Below are 22,138 nucleotides of genomic sequence, written 5' to 3'. Positions count from 1 at the left end.
GCTTTTTGCTCTTTGATTTCAAGAGCCCACAAAAGTCTCTAGTAGCAGGGAAAGTGTGATCCAAGATGACAGATGGTGCACATGCAGGTGTGCAGGTAATCTCTGAAGGAAGAGGGAAGCCCACCAAAGCCAGCCCCAGACTTCCCATTTCTGGTTCAGGGGGTTTCCTCGAGGCTTTCCTGAAAAAGCATTAGGCTGATGGCTCCAAGGGGCATATCCCACGTCACTCTCCCTCCTCCATATCTTGGTGGTGTCTTTTCTTATGGAGAAGACCCCATCCCTTTTCACCACCTGTCTTATGGGGGTGTGCTGGCAGCATCTTGGGGTTTCCTGCTGTGGCCTCTGCTGCTCACCCAGACATTTGAAAGACCAGTGATTTTGGCAGTCAGCCAGCGCTGCTTGGGGAATTTGCATAACAAAAAGGGAACAAAGGGTTTCTCTGGTTTTGTCTCAACAGAAAAACAACCAGGTTCATGGAAAAGAAAACACGTTCCTGCAGGCAGCATTGAAGGATGCTGTACTGAACAGTAAAAGCAAATTGTGAGCTTCAGAAGGGAAAAGGTCCACCTTTCTGCATAATATTTTCTGTCAGGCAGACTGATGGGTGCTACCTGTCATTTAGCAGCCTCTGCTACTAAGACAGTTCATTTTTTAGAACACAGAACTACAGCACTGAAAGTAAATTTGGAATGAAAAGACAGTGTGGCAGGGTGGCCTTTTTAAGGTATTTCAGTATCTTTCAGCTTTTGAGATGAGAACTTAAAACTCCTGTAGTGACCACTGGCTTCTCCTACAAAACTTCATGAGGTGATAGCTGGGTTTTGGGGTTTTTTTCCTCCTATTGGTATTGTCCAGTGCCTGTTTTACATAATTTTATGACTATTAATTAACTTGATTTTTTGGTAGGCAATAATTAGGATTGTTTCATGTTTTTCTTCATGCCATATGCTCTCTCAGCCTGTTTAACATTCTTGTTTTATTTTAACCATGAAAAGACTTAGAACTAACTAATTTATTCCATCTACATCTTACAGATAAAATAATGGCACATTGCAACTAACTTCTAGGACCAAATTCCTGTTCTAATTTCATTGGTATTAAGAGAGCTTTACCAGTGTCAGATTGATCCCATTCATTAGGCTGCCACAAAATAAATCAAGCAGGATAGCCAGTGATGCCAATGCAGTTATTCCCAAGGCTGCACTTCAATTTTCACAGCAGTTTTCTGGGATGTCCTGATGTCTGCAAAGGAAACTGTGTGGGGAGATGCAGTCTTTCAACTTGGCCATATGCTGGAGATCTGAACAGTGTCAATCCAAACTGTGCATGTCAAAATGAGACCAAGGTCCTTCAAAGACATTGGCTACTTAGAAATTCAGTGAGAGTAATGAAAGACCTCTGCTTTCCAATGGTATATTTTGATGACTTTTCCTTTCTCCTGTTGGCATTTCTCAGTGATATATGCTCCATCTAAGTAAATTGGCAAGAAATGGCTGTCTCTTCACTTTTGAAGAGAAGAACCTGTTTGAGTAAGAGAAGACTCTTATTTTACCCCTTAAAGGTTTCTGGCCAGAAAAGTTTTTAAAAGCTAACAAAAGATATATTTGTACATATATGTGTGCATAAATATGGATATATAAAAACATAAAATAACATTCCATAAATATATATAATATAGAATTATAGTATTATTTAGATTATAAATTACCTCTAAGATCATTGAGTTCAACCATTAACCAACACTGCCAAGTCCACCACTAGACCATGTTCCCAAGTGCTACATCCACATGTTTTTTGAACACTTCTAGGGATGGTGACTGAACCACTTCCTTGGCAGCCTATTCTAATGCCTGACCACCCTTTCAGTGAAGAATTTTTTCTTAATATCCAATCTAAGCCTCCCCTGGTGGAAACTGAGGCCATTTTCTCTTGTTCCATTGCTTCTTACTTGGGAGAAGAGTCTGACCTTCATCTCACTACACCCTCCTTTCAGGTAGTTATAGAGAGAAATAAAGTCCCCCCTGAGCCTCTTCTTCAGGCTAAACAACCCCAGATCCCTCAGCCGTTCCTTATCAATTTTGTGTTCCAGACCCTTCACCAGCTTTATTGTCCTTCTCTGGACTTGCTCTAGCACCTCAATATCTTTCTTGTAGAGAGATGCCAAAACCCAAGAACAGGATTTGAGATGCAACCTCACCAGTGCTGAGTCCAAGAGAATGATCACTGCCCTAGTCCTGCTGGACACACTATTTCTGATCCAAACCATGATGCCATGTCTGGGATTGTCCCAACTGAAGTGAAGCATCTTGCACTTAAGACTTGTTGAACTTCATAAGGTTCTCATGGGCCTGCATCTAGAATGTGTCCATCTGGAGGGCATCCCTTCGTTATTCTGCATCACTGCAGGCTTGCTGAGAGCGCACTTGGACTCACTGTCTTATGTCATTGATGAAGATATCAAAGAGCATCAGTTTCAAGACGGAGCTCTGAGGGAACACCACTCATCACTGGCCTCCACCTGGACATAGAGCCATTGATAACGGCTGTCTGTCAGTGTCCCTCCAGCCAATTACTTGTCCACTGAATACTCCACACCATTCAAATCCATATCTCTCCAGTTTAGAGATAAGATGCCATGTGAGACTATATCAAAGGCCTTACAGAATTCTAGGTAGGTGATATCAGTCAATCTACCCCTGTTGACCATTGCAGTCACTCCATTACAGAAGGTCACCGGATTGGTCAGACACAATTTGTCCACGGTGAAGCCATGATGGCTGTTTTGGATCATGTCCTTGTCTTGCATGTGTGCATGCCATACATGCATATATTCACATTGGTATGCTCCCGTTTGAGATTTACATAGTTAATTTGGACCTTTTCTAAATTTATGTTCTGCTTGTCTCTGACTGGGGCTTTCTCATGTTAATCAAAACAATGCAAATTATAGGGTTTCCTTGTTTAGGTTCTTTCAAGATTTTTGTAATGCAAAGAATGAGCTATTTGTTGCAATATGTCTTATCAGAGCCCAGGGATTTTGTCAGCTTGAGCACAGCTCACATCCTTGCGTTGCTTCCTGAGCTGGGACATTAGAAGAATGATACGAACAGAGTGCCTCCAGCTCTTAGATAGGAAACCTGTAACATTTGAATCTCAACAAGCTGTCCAGATTCCTGTGCGTGCAATTTTGTTATTACATGTCAAAGTGACCTTCTTTACAATCTTTAGTCTGGAAAATTATATAAGTAGTTCTGGTATGTAACACAACTATTTCAAACCTGCTTTACTGTCCTCTTGAAGCTTTGGCTTTTCAAGGGAAGCGAAGTAACTCCAGAATTTATATAATTCATTTAGTGTTTTCCAATATTTGAAAGAAAGTTCCACCTTATTGCTAATTGATTTCAAAGTAGTTTGAGAGAAATAAAGAGCACGACTGTAAAATCAGTGACTGAAATTCTCACTCATCCTCCATTTCCCACCTTGAAGCCCTGTTTTGTCTTTCTAGGGTGACTCATACCCATATAGCCTCTTTTTTTTTCTTTTTTTTTTTTCAAATTCACTGTCAACTTTTCTTCTTACTGCGAAGGGAAAATATTTGTACATTTGAAAGAATGGGGGAAGCAGTCAATGGCAAAGTTATTGTGTGTTGTAGGAAAAATATATCTCTGGTGGAAACTGGAGAAATTGGGATTTGAGGATCTTTGATGGTAATTAAAAGTAGCTCTTCCTGACTTATTTTAGCTGATGATTCAGAGGTTTGAGTGCTAAATGTCTCATTGTTTCAAAATCTGATGATTTCTTACCTACATCTCTGTAAAATATATTCCCTTTAGGGAGAGTTTTGCCTCTGTCTTCTATAAAAATATTTTCCTTGAGACCAATGGACTCTGATCTACAGCTTTCAGAAAGCAATTGGCATTAGACCTAGTTAATGCTCAGTTGTCATTGTGCCAGATGCTGTGGGAACTGATTCAGCAGGTCAGATCCTTTCCTCTGGCTTGTTAATGGATCAAAGTTGTTGAACTAGGTGCTTCAGAGATTGGTTGTTGTTTGTTTTGGGGTTTTTTCCTAATGAAATTTAAAACTTACTCAAAGGATGATGGGAAATATCTTCTAAAAGGCTGGTTGAAATGTAACTCAGAATAGCATCTAGGTCCATTAGTACTCAGCTTTCCCTAGTAAATCATGTTACCCTCTTTTTAAGCTGAACAAAACTCTCTAACAGAATAAAAAAAAAAAACTTAGAAAGAACTGCAACCGTATGATTTCCTGCTGTAATTTCCATTGTAAGGATAATCTAAACTACTGGCCTAAATCTGTTCAAGAACAATAGATATGCCTTTGTTCTTATGACGACGTTACTTTTTGGTTTATATCATCTTTTTATTTATCATCCTGTGTAATCCTATGTAGAAATTACGTTATATACCATCATTACTTAGATTTTCCTTTACATTCCCTTTCATAAGCATTAGCACATGATGTCTATATTACCTGTCATAAACTTGAACACTATGTACCCAAACTGTTAAACAACAGCTTTTTAACCTCAAAAGAAGGTTTTGTTTTAGCAAGAGATAAAACAATACTAAAGTTTATAGCATAATGAAAGCTTTACCCTGGCTGTGACTTACTCCCAGTAGTCATATAGATACATAAATAATGTCATCCTGGAGAGAAAATTGTGTAATTCACAACTTCTTCATGTGAATAAAGGGGACTCCCAGGGGAGTTATATGACTCCATTAATGGAGCATTTTTTTAATGGAAGTCACAATATGGAGGAAAATAATGATTAATTTGGGTTTGAGTGTGAGAAGCAAAAGAGTGATTCTCAGTCCCATTTCAACCATCTGCATGGAATGCTTACATTTAAGCTACCACAATAATAAATCATTAATTCAATCTGTAGAGTGACACAATCTACAAATATTACAGAAAAATTGATTTGGATTGAAATATGGTGCTGATTTTTAATGTAACCCCCAGCCCACCCCTCCCATCCCCAAATTGCAAAGATTAATGTGTCTGGCACAAATTAAATGCAATAAGGGAGGATTTAGGATACAGAATTTTCCAGGGCAGTTGAGGAAGATGTGAGGTGCACTTGTTATTTACTGTTATTTATTATTTACTATCTTGGTGCTTGTATAGCGCAAGTTATATACTAAATGCAAAATGCTTTAAAGTCTTAGATAAACAAAGAAATTGAATTTCTGATAAACAGATAGAATTGGAAAGCAATTGCTATAGGAGCAAGAGATTCTAAGACACTAAGAAAAAAGGCAAATTTAGGTCTTGATCTTGCAAGTTTATTGTGTTTAATATAATCTGCAAGTCTAAAAATAGATTGTACATGAAGAAGTGCCTTAAACAAGCTGCTAGATGGACACTGAAATGCTCTAGGTCCCTTCTGTAATATAAATTCAATGTAGTACTGAGTGTTTATAAAGCTCTAAGTATTATATTTCTGTGATTCTGATTTCACTTTATTTACGTTATTTCTTGAGAACTACTGAAATTTGTGACAAATTGGGTTCTAAATACTGAAAATTGTAAAATTAAAAAGACCAGACTGTTTATGATCTGAATTATAAATATAGATAGTGAAGAGTGGCATTTTACATATTCTTTAATTTTAGTAGCTCTATCAGCAGATAGTAAATGAAAAACAGAACATGGTGTTTATCTGCTGAGTGTTCTTTTAATTTCACAGTGTGCAAATAGCTTTTGATGTGAAGATTTGGTGCCAAAGGAAGTAAGATAATGGAGGAATCTTTAAATTGCATTATATTACTCCTGCTACTCTGCTAACATCAGCCACGAGCAAGGAGAGGAGAGTGAGTGGAAGATAACAACACGAAAGAGAGTCTGTGGTGATTACCGCTTAATTCAATTATTGGTTAATTAAATCAAAGCATCAGGAGGAAAAATCATTTGGATTAAAAATGAATATAACTTCCACCCTTTATTTGATTTGTTGTAGGAAGGAATAAATGAGGTAATTTAATCACTGAGGTAAGAAAGTTTCAGTAATTCTTTCAGCAACAAGACCTCAAATGTGAATGAGATAGCAGAAGAAAGCCCAGGGCGCACCCGCTGACATGAAAAATGACTGCATGTAAGCATGCTGTTCAGAGTTGGTTACTGACATTTAAACTACTATGGTGTGCTGTGTGAGCTGTGATATGAACCCTTTGGTCATGTGGATAGTCAGATCCACTATTTATTTTAGAATAAGGAATGGGAAGAGTCTTGGCGGAAAGAAGAGGGTAGGCTTTGTTTCCTGTGATCTGCTTTACTCCTGTTTGTTTCTAGTCTAATGAAATGTCAGCAGAATTTTCACAGATCTCATCACTGTGAAATTGGGAGTTTCTATTAGTAAGAGGTTATATATACTGATATGTATCTGGTGAAGCTAATGAAGTGTCTTTGCTATGAGAAATAGTTTAATAATCCCACACCATTGCATTTCAATGTTCTGACAAAGTTAAAAGTGACGACACAACTACTTCTTAAGACTTGGTGAGAGATTCTGTTTGCATCTGTGGTTTTGTTCGCAGTTGTTTTTCATCTCTGTTTCTCATCACATCTGGAAAGTAAATGCTGTAGTGAAAATACTGTGCTGGTCATTGGGATTTAGTTTTCTTTTGCTTTTCTATGTTTAATTAACCTATTCCATCATCTGTGGGATAATTCCCCTTTTGATACTGATACTGATCGTCCTTTTCATCCACTCTTTTTCTTGCCTGTTGTGACTGTATGCTCTTTGTAGAAAATTATTTTATGAGTTTTTCTTCAGGGCCTACAGCAGCAGAACTTGAACTGCAATGGTCCTCTAAGGCCATGCTGATCAACAGCCTGAATTTTGCAGTCTAATCACTACAGTGTGCAAGAACTGAATCAACATGCCAATAATTATAAGTATATAGGCATAATTACATGAAATATCTCTAGGTAGCATGAAAAATTTCAACTAACAGTATAACCTTGTTTTGAATATCTGCTTGGCCCTGGTAATGGTTTGGCCCAGGCCTTGCCTGGTAACCAGATGTAACTAGGAAGGAGCTTATTTCCTAGGTATTCCTCACCCATTTCTTCCCCTTCCCACGGATAAGAGAAGGGGAGATAAGGGGTTTGCTCTCACTTGGGGTTATGGTGAAGAAAGAGGGCAGAGGGTTCACCACTGCTGCTGCTCAGTCCCTTATCAGAGTCATGCAGGAGACAGGGGAAATAGCATGAGACACCCCATGTGAGAGGGAAAAGCTAGTTTTCTTTTAAGAGTGGTGGTGGGATTGTGTTGTACTGGTTTACTCTGTGGGTGGACGAGGGTGTTCTTCTGTACCCATTTTTTTTTGTTCTGTCTCTTCTTGTCACCCCTGTTTTTCCCTTCCCTTTTCCCCTCCCCTTTCCCTTTTCACTATTGTGGGTGCTAATTTTATACATATAATTGTAGGTATTTAGACAATATACATATGTATAGATAGATAGATATACTGACTTGGCTCAGCTTCTTTCAAGTCTTTTTTTCCTTTTCCCTGCTTTGGGGAGCAGGGGGAGAAGGAGGGGGAAGGAGGGTCAGCTCAAGCTGGAGGCTGGGACAAAACCAAGACAGCCTTCTTAACCAATATATGGTTGGGTTGCTATCAATTTTTTCTTGCTGAGGAGACCATCAAGCAAAAGGGATTATTTTTGTTTGTTTTTTGGGATTTTTTTGGTGTCAAAAGAAGAATGAATAAAACTGTGACTCTCTTATTGTTAGCAATAATCTGGACTCCTAGCTGCAGTGAATTGACACAGCTTTCCTTAGGTTATGGAGCTACACTGGTCTATATTCCAGATCACAGGAGGCAAGAATGTTATACTTACTTTTCATAGCCTACTTGGCTCAGAGTTCAGAGCACTAGATTGGCAGTGACATGCTTACCTCCCTTCTGTGCACAGGCTTTCCCTTTGCCCTCCAGTAAACCATTTTACTTCTCTATAGCTCAGTTCTTCATCTGTTAAGTGGTAGTATTGGTTCTGCTATATTTTATAGAAGTTTGGTGTGGATAAACACGTTGAAGATGGTGGTCTTCTCACATGGTAAGAATAGGAACTGCATAACTACCCATGAAATAAAGAAATGTGTAGATATCAAAATAGAAAATCTTCATTTGTGTACCTTCCTTTGGCTATTACACTGATAAGCTTCTCAGCTAGTCTTGAAAGCTTACATTTATGCCAAAGTCACAAGCAATTTCAAGTGTTTTGTTGTTTTTGTCCGGGCGCTTTTACATGATTGGCAAGTATTAAAGGTGAAAATCTTTCTGAGGTGATGACTGTGAGTGCTTAAATAACAACTGCTATAATCCAACCATATTTTTTATGGCAAATATAGACATTTTTCTCTTAAAGCATGAGTGTCAAGAACATAAATTGTTTTGGAAGAGGAGGAGACACAGAAATAGTGGCTTTGACCATGTCCCAAGTAGTTTTGCCCTAGCCCTCTGTGAAGCTCTGAATATCACATGGTAGATTTAAGAGTGTCTGTGCCATACCTAGGAAAATAATTTATTTCATTGGTGGTGTATGTATGTGAAGAACTCAGTTTGCCTATTAATCTCCTCCTGTTTTACTCTTTTTCCTTTTTGTTTGTATATCCTTTAGAGCCCCTTCCTGTGAGCAGTGTTTCTATTTATGATTACAAATCATCTCCAGAAACAGGAGTATTGTTTGAAATTCAGTACCCAGAGAAGTACAATGTTTTTACCAGGGTAAATATAAGCTATTGGGAAGGGAAAGACTACCGAACAATGCTGTACAAAGGTAGGTGGAAACTATACTGCTAAAACTTAACACTAACTCTTTCTGGAAACATTTTAAACAGTAGTTCTGGGTGTGGTTTATGACGATTTATATTTCTGGTAATGTTTGTTTTATATGATAGTTTTTATATCATGAGGTAAGGGATGGATCTTTGATTTGAGCTGATGGTTCACTTGGGATTTTTAAACTTGCTTCTGTTCTAGTTCTAGTGATGTTTCATTTCTTTTGGATTTTTGGAGGAAGACTTGGTGGTCTAGATTTTTTATTTAGTTCAGTCTGAAATCAACCTGGGGAGACATTCCCAGTTTCTGATGCTTCCAAATTAACATGTACACTAAAATCTGAAAAATCTTTTCATCATTTCTTTTTATCTTCCCTGCTTCCCTGTAATTCAAAATAAAAGAAAAGAAATAAAGGAAAGAAACCCAAAACTCAGTAGGAAAGAGAGATATACATTTTTGCTTTCTATGTATGTTTGGTGAAATCTCTGGATTGAAAGCATAACAAAAGTTCCCAGTCTCTTCCCTCTAGCCAAGGTTTCATCTTTGGTGAATAGTTGATAGGAAAGCTCTGGGATGCATTGGAGCAGGGAAATCCTTTCAATATGCCCGATTCTTGGTACAGGATTTAAACCTGGCAGTTATTTTTCACCATACAGTGACACAGTGCTAATAGCACTATGCTGTGTCTTACTGTAGCATGCAGTATTATCCCTAAGCTAAACCCTGCTGGATAATAAAAATTTCAATTTTCTTAAAATAATCTAATCAAAGGCAATCAATTTAACTGTCTAGACATTCAGCCTAAACAATTTAAACAACCAGCCTAACCACCTAAATTATCTAATAAGGGTAAATTCTGCTTTCTTTTTTCATTTGTTTATAACTGAACTCTCTTTTGCCCTGCACTATAGCTTAAGCACAGCATCTGTCTCAGAGACGTAAATGTGACTGTCCTGTGGAAAGCACCTTAAGAGGCGAGAAAGACCCACATACTCTGTGGGCCCTGAAACCTCAATGATTTACATTGCATAGTGGCAGTAAAATGCCTTTGAGCGATCCAATAGATGCTGGATTGAATTTTAGGCACTGAATTGAGGCTCCCAGAATAGAAGACTGATCACTGTAAACTTTCTTTAAAGTCAGCAGAGGGAGATAAGCACCTCCAAAAGGAGGTCAAAAAATGTTGGTGTCTCTTTGCTTCCATACAAAGTGGGGCTAGAAATCACATATCCAGTGCTGTGAAGTGTGAAAAGTTAGGAAGGGTAAGTCTGGATCACAGCGGAAAATATGGGTGACCTCTTTCCAGAGAACCAAAGGGATACTAGCAGTAATTTTTGTCTTCTACAGCTAATAGATGGTTCCAGGGGCAATAATGCTAAAGCTGCTGTTAAATAAAAAAGTCAGCCTAAATTAAGAGATTCACTAATCAGCTTGCACACTCCTTCCTGTAACCAAATAGCCCTAAACAACTTCCCTTCAGCCTGCATGTGAACTGATGGTGGACGTGAGCTCAACCCTCAGCACTGCAGCTTGTGCTCAGTTGCATGATGGATGTTCCTTTGAACATCTACCCCGAGCATTGTGCCTCAGTCAGCAAAAGACCAAAGAGGCTTTTGTGTGCAGCAGTTAAAGGTCTGCAGGAACTGTCAGATGCTCTTTGAGATATTCAGTGTCATGTGGAACAGGTTGCCAGATTCAGTTCCCTTGCCTGTGAAAAGCAGTTCATGTTTCTTGTGCTGGGGTTTTTTGTCCTTTTTTTTTCCTTTTTTTTCCTTTTTTTTTTTTTTTTTGGTAGCAAAGTGACTTTGACAGCCAGAAAAAGTGTTGGCAAACTGATATGTTACAATTCGTGTCTCAGAGCAGTCTGAGCAAGGTTTAAACATCTGAAACACTGCCAGTTCAGCACATGCAGTTGCATTATCAGAAAGTGAAGGTTTGATGCATTATCCTCCATTTTCCTTTCTTCTTTTCCTTTTAAACCTTCTGCAGATTTCTTTAAAGGTAAAACAGTTTTCAATCACTGGCTGCCGGGTATATGCTACAGTAACATCACATTCCAATTGGTATCAGAAGCAACCTTCAACAAGAGCACACTAGTGGAATATAGTGGAGTCCAGCACGAGCCCAAACAGCACAGAACAGGTGAAGAAAATTATGACGTATTGTTTCTTTCAACTCTATATAACTGCTTTTCTTTCCGCTTTGGGGAGGGGATTGACTCCACAGAGAGGAGGATCTGTGTGGAAACAGTCCTGCAAGCTGCTCCTGGCCAGAAGCATGGGAGAAAGCTGTGGCTATTCCATAGGGTTATGTGTACAAGCAGTGCAAAGGGAAATTTGTGTGAGTGTTTCTGTTATGAAGCTTGCTTTTTAGAAAATAAATTCTGCTTCACATGAGTTATCCTAGACCTTGTGCTAGGAATTAATTTTTAAGCCACAAGAATAGCTGCACTGAGCATACTATTGATCTATCTCTATTGGTCTGTCTCCTCGTGCAGTCAATCATAGCTAAACTGTTAGAGAAGGCCTTCCTCACTGTGCAGTTTTCTATCATGGAGAAGAATGTCATAGTTGCTCCACTTGGCGGCCAGTTTGTGCCCTGAAGCATGAACTTTTAATTTCAAAGACAGCAATATTGCAAAGGCTGAAAATTACATTTGTTCAGGGTCCAGAACTAATTTAATTTGGTCTTGGGACAGTGCCCAAAACTTTTCTGTTTATCTGTTGGACCACAGACATTTCTCAGGATCCAAAGTGAATTGAACCAGTGTTAAAATCAAAAGGCCAAATCTTCAGGTGAATACACTGGTGTTGGTCCATTGCCTTGAACAGAACAAAGCCAACTGATGCCAGCAGAGTTCTGTCCTGAAGATCCTAAATATAATTATTGAAATACTGAACCATAAGAATGCAAGAAACAGGATCTCATTTTTCTTTCCTACGGCCCTTCTATCCATTATTTCTCACATAAACTACAATGACAATATAGTATCTGGTTTTGTATTAGTGGCGTGGCTGGACCAGGATGGGTGAACAAATCAGTGTGTTGTAAAATGCCAGCATAAAAGTTGCCAGTCAAAATTACTTGCAGAAGCAACTCACACTTATTGTGTGTAAGGAGATGCAGACAGGCAGTTACAGTGAGCCAGACAAAATGTCATGTGATCATCTCCTGGCATGAGGTGAAGTAACTGCTTTGCGTGCCAGAATCTTGTCTTCTGGAGATCTAAATCTTAATATCAAGCTTTCACAAATATTAAAATTTAAACTGATATTTAATGCTTGTGAAAAGGTGGCTGCTAAAAGCATATGAAAAGCCCTACAGCAATGCAAAGGTCATTTTTTTAAAATACGAACTATGTCGTGTATTAGTTTTGCATATATTTTTCAATTCATTTCTATAGAGGTATTTTTTACCATGATCAAGGTCTTCCTTGATACACTGTTAAAATGAAATAAATGAAGATACACTGTTAAAAGTTCACGCTCAAGTAGCCTTGCTGCTGTAATAACACTAGTCTGAAGACTGAAGTCTGAAGACTTCAGATCTACTTTTCTTCCTGATATTCTTGAATTGTGATTTTTCTGTGAAGTTATACTCAGCTTGATCCCACTAGAATCACATCTGCTATATGTATATGTAAGAGAAAGGAGAATATTAAGAGAGCAAGTTATTTCAAAGTACCCCTAGATGCACTGTTTTTTTGCAAATATTATTTGTCTGGGGAATTAACACATCTTCAAGGTGCACAGAACACACATTAAAAGGATAATCCTTGCTTCTCTTTTAGTTCCTTACCCACCTCGAAACATTTCTGTTCAGATTGTACCAATCAATAGAAACAACTGGGAAGAGCACAGTGGAAATTTTGCAGAAGAATCATTTATGGGACCACAAGACATCATAAGGAAAGAAAAACTTGGCCATTTTTCTGACAATCCTCCTGAAATTCCAGCAGCAAACACATCTGCAGACTGGCCAGACCAATACTCTAACAACACTGAGTATGAAACCACATCACAGCCATACTGGTGGTCTAACGAAGCTGAGTCATCAGAGGGTGAAGAGGAGTTTGTCAATGCAGTTTCTAGTGATTATGAGGCCAATGATGCCAACAAGTCTGGAAGACCCACACCAGAGGCTACTCCCTTCCTTCCTGTACAAATGGTGCTGACCTGGTTACCTCCAAAGCCACCTACTGCGTTCGATGGTTTCCATATTAATATTGAAAGGGAAGGTAAAGCAGAGCCTTATGCCCTTCTCATACCACTTGTCTCTATTTCCATTGGTGGATTATTTCTACAAATTATTAATTAACTAGTACTGTACTTCAGAGGGTGTTGTTAGATCCCCTGTATTTCTTGAGCAGTTTCTTGCATTGAATAACATCTAGTTCTGGCTAGACATCATAAAAGTAAGGCAGGAGAGGTAAATCACAGTTTGCACTTCTCTTTTGTTAAACATTTATACTGTGGTACATACTGTCTCACTGTTTACACTGTAGTTATTGTAAATTCATTTTGGTATCAAAGGAAGGAGAAATAAACTGATAGAAATTTGACACAAAGAAGGTATGTTATACCATAGACTGCCACTGGAAAGGTTCTCAGGGAGAGCTGGACTGGAGGGGACACACAGAAAAGGCAGTCTCGATTCAAATCAGCAGTTGTCACAGATTACAGCTACCAAATACATTCCTTAGGCTACAAGGTAGCTGTGGTAGAGAATGGGGAAGCTTTTCAAGAGATGGAGATACAAGAAAATTGCCATGTTGATCTAAGATTTTCTTGTTTAAAATTTATTTTATCCAAATTAATTTTATTTTCTGACAGTTTTCATAAGACTTTCCATGCTGAGAAAAACTATTTTCTATTTCAGAATATAATGTCATAGGTGGAAAATTGGAAGCTCCTTTTCTCCCATGATGTGATATTTTTCACTTGTACAATCACGGCAACCCTATTTTATCATCCCTTCCACAGAATGAAAATTTGGCCTGTACTGTTATACTGCAAAATTTGTCATTACTTACACTTGTGCTGATGGCAAGAAATACCCCCATAAATCCAGTCCTTTTGAATATCTTTTAATCTCACGGCAGAAAAAACATTAACATTTCTGATGTGAATAAATTTCTTAGTGGCTGGAGCCTTTCAAATTTCAATTAATCTACACATTTTTCCCCTCCCCGCTTTAGAGAACTCAACGGAATTTTTGACAGTAAGTGAGGACACTCACAAATTTGTTGCTGAACTAAAAGAACCAGGAAAATATAAGCTGTCTGTAACAACATTTAGCTCTTCTGGCTCTTGTGAAGTTCGTGGAAGTCAATCAGCAAAAACACTTAGCTTTTATATCAGTAAGTATTTCAACAAACCCACCTTTTTCTCCCAGAACAGCATAACTGTAATGTAGAGTTTGACCACTGTGGCATCTTTAGCATCTCCTGAAAGATCAGAAGAGTTTGGTCTTCTGGAGTTCCCTGTGTCAGAGAAGGAAATATAGTGCAAATATATTATGTGTTATCTCCTGTCTGGATGGGTGTTCATCATGTCATCTGGGCAGACTTAAGAACTGAAAGCAAGTGATGTGATGGAGTCACTAGCCAGTGTTCAGAAGTGGCTTGCTGAAGCAAGTTACCCTTTTGCATCTTCCAAAATGAGGATTTAATTCCAAGAATTAATTGGTGGTTATAAAGAGTCTTGGAAATATTTAACTTCTTTACTCTTGGAATATGTTGTTTGTACTGGGTTAGGGATGAAGGGCAGCTCAGGCTGAGGGTATGGGAATTGCACACACTGAACTCTGAAATTGCACGGTCTCTTAGAGAATATGGAGCAAATTACAGTAGGTGAAGTAGTTCAACCTGCTAAATTTAAAGGAGTAAAATTAATTTATTATTTCCCTGTAGAATCCCAGAGTTTCTTCATGGGAAATTTAGTAAAAGACAAAGTAATAATACACTACTGTGTAAACTAATACCCTGACTGGCAATTAGATCAGCAAGTGAGACAGATGTTGGTGAATTCAGATCATTATTCACCTGATGGTTGTGGTCACCTTTGCATATTTTTCTATGAAAGCAAATAGATATACCCTACAGAGTGCCCATACAATGAGAAAGGGGAATACTTGCAGCACGATACAATTTTCCATATGGAAAGACTGTCCCCCCAAATGGAAGACTGTCTCCCCAAATCATGAATGCTGCAACAAGACACAGTAGCTAAAGCTGAGAGAAAAATTTGTATTAAAAGGGGGTGTACTCAAGTACTTAAGTACGTTACAAATAAAGATTGCATCTTTAGTAACTCATAACAATTACAAATGCTAACTATTTAGACTTAGATTCATAATGCTTGACTGCATCTAGCAATTCCACTATCACTACTATTTTTTAAAAAAAACTTTATAGTTGAAAGAAACAGTAACTGAAAACCAAAGGAAAAAGAGAAAAAAGCAGCACATGAGAGAAAGTATCTCTGCTGTTATAGTTTCATGGTCTTCTGGCTTTCTTTAGGAATAATTACTAGACAGCTTCATTATATGAAAAGTATTGAAGTATGCATATATGTAGCATTGCTTTTAGTACCAAAAATTATTCCATTTTACAAAGTGTGGCTTACTCTCATTAAGCAATATGAAAATTAGTGTCCTCCATCAAATATACTCCCTGCAGGCAGAGCCCTGGGAGAAATGAGGACATATTAATCCAAAATATAGGGGTGGGGGTGGCTAGATTAAGGAAGAACTTGAATCTCCTTGAGTATAAAGTATTGAGATGTTACAGGAATATAAAGATATTTCAATTTTACATATAACATATGAGAACGTTTGGGGTTTGTCTGTTAGTTTTGCAGGATTTTAGAACCAGATGAGAATTCCTGACAGTTTTCTTATTTATTCTGTTAAATGCAAGATCCTTAGTATTTTAGATAGATTTTTTTTATGTATGCCAAATTGGAGATGTGCATAAATGTTCTTATATTGAAATTGTTCTTCCATGTCTCTTTATAAGTTTGAGAATGTAGACTTTTTTCTGTGGGGGCTACAGCTTTGAGTTGTGACATGAAGTATCTCCATTCCCTTAATGCCAATGCTGAAACAGTTTCTGAATAGTAAAAACTACCTATACATCCACTGGCTACAGAGACTAATGATCAAATTACTCTTTTTTATCTGCATGGGTATGGGTCTGCTGCCCATGAATAAATTTTGCCCATAACTTCAGTCTTATCTTATCCTGGTAGCATTCAGTCAGTGAACCATCCCATCAAATTACTGGCTTGTAGTATTATAGGACGGTTTTGTTGTACTCAGATAGTAGTGTGGGTTGTCAAATCTTGTAGGCTGATCTTACACCACATTCTTGCTCTGGCATTTGTTTTATTTTATCAATAAATGTAAATTGCTGTTAGGATTGCATGGAAGAAGGAATGTCAAGGAGAGAGTTGTCACAAGCATTACTTTGAAGTGACAAGACAAACTGGCTATTTTCATGAAATCTGAAATTTTGACCAAGTCTAGCTGAAGTTATTTTCCAAACTGTTATTTTATCTATAAAGCTGTGTTGTCTAGCAAGTGCTTCAAAAAGTCTGATGGAGAATGAGATACTTCATTTTGGTGACCTCTGCAAACTTGATCTTCACGCTTCAAGGCTTGATAGCATGCTGGGAGGGTATGCCAGTATGTGGAGAGGTGAAAAATTTTGTGTGCTTATCCTTTAATATTGGTCAATGGTCTGTACATTATTGCTTATCACTGCTTTTAAACATTACCTTGAAGCAAATCTGATATTTCTGGGTGGTTTCTGGTAAGCAGTACAAAATACTGTAATCGGAATTTTCAGACAGTCACATTTCTTTTGTCATATGCTCTGCTACTGGTGAAATTACTTGAGCCACAGACTGTTTCCCAAGGGCTTTCACCTTGACTGTCTGAAGGCTGTGGAGATGGACAACTGTCAGTCCAGCCTCGCTCACTAGCAATAAATAATTCCATGAAAGAAGGGGTCTTTTAACATATGTGCCTCAAATGGACAGAGTAGCTTGCTTACATGTGGTTTTGGGGCATGTCCCAGGTCCCACAGGTGAATGGATAGAGGAGCTCACTGAAAAGCCCCAGCATGTGACTGTGACAGTGCTAAGCTCCACTACTGCCCTGACATCCTGGACAGCATCACATGAGAGTGGCGGCAACAACACCATTGTGTCTGTGCTCTCCCTGACATGTCAGAAGCAAAAGGAAAGTCAAAGACTTGAAAAACACTACTGCACTGAGGTAAGGAGCAGAAGCTGGAGGCTTTTCAAATCTAGGAAAAATTTCCCACCATCCTGCAGTTTGGAATCATCGTGCCTCAGGGCTGTGTCAGACTCAGGACTGCGGAGTACCAGAGTGCACAGCATTTAGGAAAGGAAGTGTGGAATACACCACAGCATTGTTAAAATTGAGTTTCTGTTGTACTGGCTGCAACAAATTCTTTGTTCAAGCTTGTGAGTTATTTTGTACCCTTTGAGACGTTTTTGTGGCAGTAGGCAAGATGGTGCCATGCCCTAAGAACACTTGGGTTTGTGCTGTAATCCATTTGTATTAAATGAAGTGTTCACATGCTTCATTAGCATCAAATTAGCATAAATAATTTCTTAGCTATCCTACATATTAATACAGAGCCCAACTGTAAACTTTCTGGAAGTTTAGACATGATGAGAAGTCAGCTGCTCTTTTCATCCATAGGAAAAGGTGTCAGCACTGGGAAGTAAATAACAAATCAAACCATCTGTGATTTTGTATGGACAACAGTTCTTTACTGCTGTTGTATGAGTTGTGTTTATAACCATCAGGAATCCTGAACCTCAAAACATGTCAGTTTTCTGTTACTTGAAACCATTAATGAGGGCAACCCCACATCAGATTCTGTATCTGTGACAGATCAGTGGCATGTGGCTTCAGTCAGGAAGAGCTCTAAGCCCATGTCTTCGTAACACTACCAAGAAGTTGATAAGGCCATCTTCTGAGCAGTGCCATGACTTCTGTCTGGCTCCCTAAATATGTGTGATAGAGGAGTCTGCAAAGGACTGCAGTGCTGTCCTGCTGCACCCTCTGCTGACCCATGAGAATGGAAGGAGACCTCTAACACTCCCTGTAAATCTTCATCTCCTTCAACATTGTGATTATAGCCCTGCAAGTTAATTGAGAGACTGTGTCCCTTAAAAATGTCTTTTTAAATGAATTTTTATCAAAAATTTGAGTTTCATTTCAAGAATGGCTGTGAACTTAAAGGTGTGGAAGTGTCTTTTCATGACAATTTGAGAACTATTTTTCAGAATCAGCTTATAATCTCATTAAGTTCTTTGTATTTATTAAAAGTACAGTCATTTAAATGGGAAGCAAAACTGTACAGTAGGTGATTAGAAACCACAGATCAAAAGTTTATGAATTAAGTAAATACTACAGGATTCATCTGCAAACTCAAAAACAAGTACCTAAAGCTAATCTGTGAATAAAGAAAATATCTGTAAATGTGTGTTTATTGCCAGTAGGCAGAAAGTTCTAAATACAGTTATTTGTTTCTTTCTGCCATTACAATTTTTTTATCAAATTCTATAAGCTCATTATACCTGTTCAATATAGCTGCTGGTTTGATTTCTTCTTGATAAGCTGAAAAGGGCAAAATTAAGTGCAGATTTCTATCCATTCTAACATGGTACATGACTTTAAAGTGGTTCAGCTTTCCAAAGCAGCTGGTAAAGACAAATTCTGTTCCTCACTAAATCTGTGCTGGCACTGATACATTCATGTGCGTTGCAGTAAACCACCAGTGCAGATGTGGCTGCGATACAGACTTTGGAAAGGTTGTGAAGAAAATATTAGTAGGAAATAACAGCCTGCAGTTCTAGAAGGGTTGTGTGAAGACTCTTCCTCAAGCTGCACTGTGCAACTGCTGTTAGCAGAGTTGTCAGGAGATAAGACTTTTCATATTGTATCAGACCAGGAATCACTTGGTCAGGCATTCTGCCTCCATCTCTGACTGAAACCTGGTGTGGCACAGCAGAAATTTTGATGGTGATAAATGCCCCTTAGTCACGTTTTTTAATGCTGTGGAGGGGAGATCTCTGATTTCACTGGAGTCACTTAGTTCATGCATTGAGAAGACAGCTTTCCCATAATGCAGCTTTCCCATAATGCTGCTTTTAGTTCACATGGCTGCATCAGGTGACGGATGAAAAGCCTCAGGCTTTCATTGAAAACTCAGAGTATAAATACTCCAGCCTGAATAATATCACCTGAAAATGAATAATCTAGCCTGAATTTTTTAATAAACTTTGACAGCGGGAGAGAGTTGGTCTGCAGTGTGACAGCTGACCTTATGCAGCCAGGCAAGTGTGATTCTCTGAGTCAGATCTTTTGTCAAGTCAGTCCTGACCACTTTCACAGTTTTGCCATTTTGGGCTTAATGAGTGGAGTTTTTGCTGTCGATGCCAGTGGGTTCAGATTTATGCTTTTGTAACTAGAGTCATTCAAGTAGAGTCTCAATATTCTTCTAATTAACCAAGTAAAGACTTCATATCTGACACGTTCCCTTCCTATTAGGTGAATTCAAGCAGCAGCCTCATTGAAAATCTTGTTCCTGGTGCCCAGTACCAAGTTGTGGTCTACTTACGGAAAGGACCGTTGGTTGGGCCGCCTTCTGACCCCGTTACATTTTCCATTGGTAATTCCAGCACTTACTCTTTGAAATGTATTTGTTTAAGTTTGTTTTTAAATATGTGTAGTATGTTCATAAAAGAGTTGTCATGTTGGTTATTTCAAGTCTAATGAACATTAGTGAGATTATTTCTCTTTTATTGCCTAGCCCATTACTGAGGTGATGAAAATACTCCTTCTCAGTGGAAGGAAGATATTTTCCATTTAAATGTTATGAAACTTAAATAGAGCAGTTATGGCCAGGAATTATACACAGAGAACCCTGTGCAAAGAACTGTCTTCACCCTTGGACACTTGAATATGTGTTTGTCTCTAGTGGTGCTCATCACTGATGCCATTTAGGGTGGGAGTCACCTCACTTAGGTGTAGCCAGCTGTAGGTTGTGATGGAGAGATGTGGGCACTTCCTATAGGTGGTTCATTCCCACTGTCTCTTGAAGGGTGTGGGACTGCTCTTAAAAAGTTGGTTGCGAATGTGCTTTATGAAGGTTATAAAGTGATCTAGTCTGAAGACCACAATGCTGAGTTGGGGGAACTAGCTTATCTCCTATAGTACTAAATGACCATAACCAACTTCAGTTGTGTATGCCTTGATTTTCTTGAGTATAACGGTGAAACTTGATGTTCTCTGCTTTGGGTTTTGAAGATGGGAAGAACCCTCTGAGACTGAGAGCAACATTTTCAAAAATGTGGGTTTATGTCCGACAGGCAGAGCTGCTGCCCCTATACCTGTAATTCAGGATTCCACCAAGCTCCTGAATAAAGGGTCATTTAGGAAAGAATTCAGAATGTAGTAGTTTCAGTATAATTTATTTTGTTAAGTTTATCACTTAAACAAAATGTATTAAGAAGAGGGCAAAGAGAAAGAGATTCAGGGTACAGAGTTACTTTTCCAGAGAAGTATTCAACCTGAGTCACCCAGCTTCTCCTTTTGACAATTAGTCTGCCCAGTGGGAGAGCAGGTGGCTGAAAGTTACAGATATTTTGTATTTTAATTCTGCTTCATTCTGTGATGTAGGGAAGAAAGTGAAATGGAAAAATAACCTTTTAACAATTAAATCCTTATATAAAAGCAAATATGTGGGCTAATAAATATGATAAAGGCCTTTTCATTTTAGGCAAACTCCCTATATATTTGCATAAATTGTGTCTGAATAAAAATTTTAGAAGTATGGTATATTTCAGTACAGTAAAAAGATAGTGAAATATATTTATATGGTTTATTATTAAAGTTTCTCTCTTGGAACAAGTTTTGCAAATGCTTTTGATTTTCTTTCTCACTGTAGTTCAAAAAAACTACAAAATTCTATTTTTATTTGAGAAAGTAAAGTCATGTATTCCCAAAGTAAGTTCCTTCATTTTCTCTGCTTTCATGTAGGCTCACATCCATAGAAGTGTCTTGCTAAACTCAAAATGGCAATCGGTTTCTAAACAGAACATCTCATAGGTTTATTATTATAAAGTGGAAGTTTTTATGCACTAACACAACAGTTGTATGAGTTTTCATTTCATAAAAGGATATTGAATTTGACATTAAAATACTAGAACTGCAAAAAAAATTGGTTCTGTGAAATTATCAGTGGGTGTTAATGATGAATGAAATTCAAATAAAATAAAATCCAGTTTAAAAAGTGTTCCATTCTCCCCATGTTTATCCTAAGGCTCACTTTCACTGTGTGAGTATTAGCACTTTGGAGAAAGCAAAGAAAAGGCATTGTAAATGATTTAAAAAGATAAAAGTGATCATGTGCTAAGATGGGCTGAAGTAATCTGGGTGCTGGTCTCAGTTCTGACCTGGTGTGCAATAGTCAGGGCTCTGCAACTGTTGCAAAGGTTAGCAATGTACTTACTTAAGTTGCCTTAGTTAAGTAATGAAGAATAATTGCCCTCCAGACCAGTACAGGTTGCAGAACTTGACCCTTACGGGACGTTTTTCAAATCACTTGATTCTTCTTTCTCACTGTCACCATCTGTGAGGCAATAATAGCAATACATGACAGAACCTTTAGGTCCCCCAGGGAAGGAGGGTTAAAGATAAAAAATGTTCTTTCTTGTGGTGTTACGGCTTTTGATGGTTTTGCTTTTGAGCATCTTGAAATATCTCCTAAGCATCCTGATTTTCAAAGTAAAATGGAACTCTCATTTAAGAAAAAGCAAGCTCTGTACTTTATCTCAAGCTGAACAGCCAACACCAAGTGGTCTGTAGTCATTTCTGCAAAAGCAGTTTTAAACTGGAGTACAAATGCTAAAAAAATGGTATTCAATTGCTTGTGACAAGGGAGCTCTTGGGAATTAAAGTAAGGAACAAACCAGAATATGTAGAACTTGATTAAGGGAAGGTATTGTTTTAAAATAAAGTGAAACTGATAACACATACACATTACTAACTATAATTTCTGGTTTATATAGTGCCCACTGGAATAAAGGATCTGACGCTTTACCCTTTGGGACCTACCGCTGTGGTTTTGAGCTGGAACAGGCCTTTCCTTGGGGTGTTCAGGAAATATGTTGTAGAAATGTTTTACTTCAACCCATCAACAATGACCTCTGAGTGGACAACCTACTATGAAATAGCAGCAACCATCTCCTTAACTGCCTCCGTGGTAAACTGACTATTACTGATTA

The 22,138-nt window shown here is 38.2% G+C and overlaps 1 protein-coding gene across 4 annotated transcripts in view; it reads left to right on the top strand.

The window, feature by feature from the left end:
• PTPRO (protein tyrosine phosphatase receptor type O) overlaps positions 1–22,138 on the top strand; it is a 163,116-nt gene that overhangs the window by 94,330 nt on the left and 46,648 nt on the right. For 3 of the 4 annotated variants that reach the window (XM_071551391.1, XM_071551389.1, XM_071551390.1), the window contains exons 3-9: positions 8,650–8,808; positions 10,800–10,952; positions 12,601–13,047; positions 14,008–14,169; positions 16,891–17,090; positions 19,401–19,521; positions 21,923–22,116. In XM_071551391.1, the coding sequence (XP_071407492.1) occupies positions 8,650–8,808; positions 10,800–10,952; positions 12,601–13,047; positions 14,008–14,169; positions 16,891–17,090; positions 19,401–19,521; positions 21,923–22,116 (1,436 nt within the window). Of the gene's footprint in view, positions 1–2,602; positions 2,672–8,649; positions 8,809–10,799; positions 10,953–12,600; positions 13,048–14,007; positions 14,170–16,890; positions 17,091–19,400; positions 19,522–21,922; positions 22,117–22,138 lie in introns of those variants that run through there. The other variant, XM_071551392.1, reaches the window with a different exon arrangement.

Source organism: Pithys albifrons, chromosome 3 (genome assembly GCF_047495875.1).
Source record: "Pithys albifrons albifrons isolate INPA30051 chromosome 3, PitAlb_v1, whole genome shotgun sequence".
NCBI classification, from domain to species: domain Eukaryota; kingdom Metazoa; phylum Chordata; class Aves; order Passeriformes; family Thamnophilidae; genus Pithys; species Pithys albifrons.
This window is presented reverse-complemented; position numbering and strand designations above follow the sequence as displayed.